Here is a 4,951-nt window from a genome sequence, read left to right as displayed (position 1 = left end):
ATAAAACCTTTTTAAGGTTCTTTATCAAAATACTGAAACAATTATTATAAACCTAAAAAACAATATATTACTATATCATTTTTTGTTTCCATTTACAGTAATCAATGTGTTTACACACAACTCAAATAAAAAAGAAACAAACTATTCACAAAGCTCTTAAAAAAACAATGGGTGGGGGGGGGGGGGGGTGGGGGGGGGGGGGGGTGGGGGGGGGGGGGGGTGGGGGGGGGGGGGGGTGGGGGGGGGGGGGGGTGGGGGGGGGGGGGGGCACAGATGTAAATTTGGATCCTGAGGAATTCAACCAGTATTTCATAAACTCAATTAAAGAGCTTAGTGTGAAGGAATTCCCCGCCCAGTCACCATAGTCCTGATTACTTTCTGGTGAGAACGATTGATTGATCAAAATTCATTTGTTTGGCTAACAGTTACAGCCGAGGATGTTATAAAGGCTGTGTCAAAATTCTCAAATTCAAAAAGCTATGGACTATTATTTGGTTGTCGAATTTCATTATTAAAAGTACTATTGAATTTATAAGTGAACCCCCTAGCGATAATATTAAATAACTGCATGAATGAGGGTTTTTTTTTTTCACCTTTACTAAAGGTGTCAAAAGTTACTCCAGTGGTGTTTAAGAAAGGTGACAAAAATTGTGTACATAACTATCGTCCAATCTCAATTGTCCCTATATTTTCTATAAATTTTTTGAATCAATTATGTTACAAACCAGCTGAATGGCTATTTTTGAGTTTCATAATTTAATTTCAAATAGTCAATATGGCTTCCGCCAGGGAAGAATCTACAAACTTTCGGCTTGTATTAAACATAATTGATCATACCCTAGAGGCTTTTGAAAAAAAAAGGATTCCTCTTCATTAGTTTTTATGTGACCTCAAGTAAAGCATTTGGACAGTGTCCTTGTTTGATGTTCTTCTTGATAAGCTTGCATTTTACGGTGTTAGTGATTGTGCTTTAAGACTTAATTAAGTCATATCTTTCCAATAGATTGCAATATGTATGTGTCAGGAATAAATGCTCTCAAATGAAAACCGTGGAAACTGGTTGTTCCACAGGGTTCTATTCTTAGGGCCTTTTTTCTTTATTGTTTTATATTAATGATCTTCCTAAAAACCTCAATACTCCTCATTCAGTGATTTACGCTGATGATACCACCTTACTTTCTAGTCATCATAATTTAGACTGTTTGGCACAAATTACCCAACAATCTGAGAAAAAGGGCTTATGAATGGTTTTGCAGCAAATAAGCTAGCATGCAATTTGGATAAAACACAGTGTATTACTTTAAGCCTCAAACAGGAAATCAATTTGGTAATCGGTCAAGCTCCTAGGAATTAATGTAGACTCAAAAATTAAACTGGTCAACTCATATAGATACTGTCTGTAACAAAATCTCTAAGAGTAAATTACTTACTGTGGAAACTCAAAAGTTTTGTTAGTCCAGAGTATTTAAGATTGGCATATTTTGGGCTTTTTCAGTCGCACATATTGTGATGGTCTACTTGTATGGGGTCATTCTTCACATGTCATTGACATTCTTGTGCTACAGAAAAAAGGCTGTTCGTAATATTGGAGGAGCCAACCCACTTGAACACTGCAAACCTCTTTTTGTACACAATTTCAAATTCCCACATAGTAAATCTTTATATTTTTCAAGTTTTATTGTATACAAAATCTAATTTGAATCTTTTTTCATACAAGACAGGAGATCCATCAATACAACACTAGGGGAAGGAATAAGATTGATATATTGCCTCACAGACTAGCTAAAACTAAAAAGCTCGTTTAAATTTTTATAAATTTTTTTAATAAGCTGCCTGATGATGCGAGACTTGTTTCCTTTAAAATATTTAAAAAAAAGTTATAATGATTGGCTAGTGAAAAATCCTTTTTACAGCATTGAGGAATTCATGAATTGCCATATTAATGTTAGGTTTTTGTTTATAACTAACTATAATTACTTTTATTTATTGCTACTTTACTTAAATTTCATGTGAACTTTTTTAACACTTTTTGTGTTAATGTAATTTTTAGCTCTAACAATGTATGTAATTTTAAAATGACTTGTCCTATTTCTGTAAAACAGATCAATGGAATAAATGATTCTTATTCTTATTCTTATTCTTATTCTTAATACTTCCTTGTTGTCCCATGATTGCCTATGACTGGAAGACATAATAGATCATCAAGCCCCATCTGACCCTTATATAAACTATTACATATACATAAGTACCTGATAAAGGTTAGACATGAGTGCAGTAGAATTGTAACTGCATTATTGGTAATAATAGTTGTTGCCTCTAATCTGTGTGACTATGCAGGCTGCATTGAGTGGAGCCATGCCCCAGTCGGAGGAGGTGGTGCGGCGGACAGACCAGGTGACCAAGCGGATACAGGAGTTATGGGCCACCATGCAATCTCCAGGACACCAGACACGCATTCGTCCCGTGTGTGCCGAGCGGATACGAGTAGCAGTGGCTGAGCTCACCGCCATCTTCCCTCAGGTAAAGCCTGTCTGCTCAGTTGCAAATCTGAGTTATTTTTTGTTTGTTTTTTTTTAAATCTGGGGAAACCGATCTCCTGTTATGCCTTATTCTGCCCGTCCTCATGGGCCACTGGCCTGTGCGAGGATCTTACCAAACAGAATAAGGGGGAGAGTCGATACAGTACAAGGTCGGCCCTGATAAGAAGTGCAACGGTCACAGACAGGATTTGAACCTGTAACAAAGATACCTGCGCTATCTCTTAACTAAGACTTAATGTCCAACGTCTTAGACCGCTAGGCCGTCGGCACTCCCATTGTTGTGTGGTTGTATATTGACATTCTTAAGGTGCAAATCCAAAAAGTCAATAAGTTCATTAAAATAAGTTGGGAATTTTAAGTATGATAATTTGTGAGATATCAAAGTAGAAATGCCTTAAATGTTATGGTGAACATAAAGTGATGATAACATTTTTCTTGGTATATATATATATATATTTTTTTTTACTACAAAGCAGGAACAGTTTAGATAATACAGTTTTTCTCCAGGTAGCGTATGACTGATAATAACCTTTCCTTGGCAGTTAGGACTGTGGTATGTAAAAGAAATCCTACAGTATAGTATCAACATATGGATAGTTACAAGTGTATGTTACAAAACGAATATTAAAATCCAGCTGTAGTGAAACGACCTTGAGATTCTCGCACTAAAAAATAGTGTTTTTAAACTTCAAACACTTTTATGGTAGTTTTTCTTCGTAGAATTATTGTCTATGTCTCATTGTAAAGATATGATTAATACACATCAAAAACGCTTTTTAAGTTTCCTTGTGAAGTGTATACTTTTTTGGATTTAATCCATGATTTTATTCTTTCTTAGGACAAGAAGCTTAAGAAATTGCACATAGTCCTAAAAGGACCTTAGCGCTGCTTCCGGAGTAACAGGATATTCTGGATGGGTAAGGTTGGGGGTAAGGGCCGTCTCGTGTCGAGATCCATGAGGAAGAATTTAGGGCATTAATCTCAGTCATGTCTCCTCAGAAAAAGAATGGGAAAGCCAGCTTTGAACCAGCCTCTCCAGTGACAAAGCAGGCAGGGTGGCACGCCCTTATGTCTAGACTAGCAAGAACCTTTGAAACTTAAGCAGCCCCACCAACTCCAACAGTCATCTCCCACAGTAAACTAGACCTATTGATCTACCATTCTACCCCAATATTACATACATTTGCGGTTAGTGATGTGCCGCTCCTGGACATCCATAAGGTTGCCCAGATTTAAGTGACACATCGGTTATTGCTGTACTCAGTGTAGGTTCAACTGGAAGGTATAAACCAGCCAGAAGTGATCCCTCCTGGGTTTAAATCCGTGATTCACAAAAATATTTTAGATATTTTTCTGGATAATCAATTAAAATATCAAATAATGTAAATAGCGTTTAGATGGGTATTGATCATGTCCTTAATAGAGAGATATGTCACTCAATCGTTCGTCTTAACAGACGAAAATAGGATCGTTTATTAATATTTGAAGTTTAACATTGTTCTTATGGTACTAAAATCCAGATGGTTAGCAGCACAATCTGTTCTTAATATTATTTAATGCTGTATATATTATTATATGAAATATATTAGTTTAAATTATTAGAAAGCGTAATTTATCTCTTTCAGTCTACAAGTCAGCCATAGTGTGTGAGTTAGGTTATGTTGTGTTGCCAGAAGCCAGGAGACGAGGTGGTTCGCACGGCGTTGCGCCAACTCAACACCAGCACCGTCCGTCTGCAAGCGGAATGCGCCGGCCTGGAGAACAGCGCCGAGCGTGTCCGTTCCTGCGCGTACAACATGGCCAAGGCCACGCGACAACTGCTCACCAGGTTCCAGTAACACCAGTATTAATACCATCATAAGTTTTATTACAACGACTCATCAGTACCGCAAATTCTAATGTATCGATACAGGCCTAATATTTTATCTTGTGATCGCTGTCTCGTGTTGAATCTTTGGATTTATTTTCACCAGTAACCCTATTTTTAATAACTTTTGTTAACTTGTTTGTTGAATATTTTCAACAACAAGTAAAGCTCAAGTATTACGAGTTTTATGATCTGTACATAAGCATAATAATTTTATTTTATGATTCTCAGATTTTAAATATCTATTAGGTAAGGTGAGTTAAAATAAACACATAGACTTAGGAAATTCATTCATTTAGGATTCTTTGGACTTGAATTAGCATTTTGAAAGGATTCTCTCTTTATTTTTGTTATCTCAATGAAACAGAAAGATCTCCCACATTGGTTTGTACTTTTCAGTAATTTATTTTGATCTTTGTCCACGAGTTGTGAAAGAATGCGTTGTTTGCTCGTTTAAAATAGGAGTCCCAATAAATTATAGTGTTTAGAATGGATATAAAATAGGATAAAATAAAATTAAGAATTAAAATTTGTTTATTCTTTA

General features: G+C 36.2%; 1 protein-coding gene across 2 annotated transcripts; it reads left to right on the top strand.

Moving 5' to 3' along the window:
• Nucleotides 1-2,340: 2,340 nt before the first annotated feature.
• LOC124367085 (ARF GTPase-activating protein GIT2-like) lies at nt 2,341-4,479 on the top strand. 2 transcript variants are annotated; one of them, XM_046823738.1, is made up of 2 exons: nt 2,341-2,520; nt 4,217-4,479. In XM_046823738.1, the coding sequence occupies exons 1-2, from the start codon at nt 2,356-2,358 to the stop codon at nt 4,376-4,378; spliced, it is 327 nt and encodes a 108-aa protein (XP_046679694.1). In that variant the 5' UTR covers nt 2,341-2,355; the 3' UTR covers nt 4,379-4,479. The 2 variants fall into 2 exon arrangements, with proteins under 2 accessions (XP_046679694.1, XP_046679693.1); XM_046823737.1 differs by having other exon boundaries at nt 4,214-4,479.
• The last annotated feature ends 472 nt before the right edge of the window (nt 4,480-4,951 follow it).

Source organism: Homalodisca vitripennis, chromosome 8 (assembly GCF_021130785.1).
Source record: "Homalodisca vitripennis isolate AUS2020 chromosome 8, UT_GWSS_2.1, whole genome shotgun sequence".
Taxonomy (NCBI): Eukaryota; Metazoa; Arthropoda; class Insecta; order Hemiptera; family Cicadellidae; genus Homalodisca; species Homalodisca vitripennis.
The sequence above is the reverse complement of the archived record's forward strand: the minus strand, read 5'-3'. Positions and strand labels throughout refer to the sequence as shown.

What these genes read in the sequence shown, in the direction of transcription:
- LOC124367085 (XM_046823737.1), top strand. Translation starts at nt 2,356, where the DNA reads ATGCCCCAGTCGGAGGAGGTGGTGCGGCGGACAGACCAGGTGACCAAG. An exon ending in TCACCGCCATCTTCCCTCAG is followed by an intron (nt 2,521 to 4,213) that starts GTAAAGCCTGTC and finishes TTGTGTTGCCAG; the next exon opens with AAGCCAGGAGACGAGGTGGT.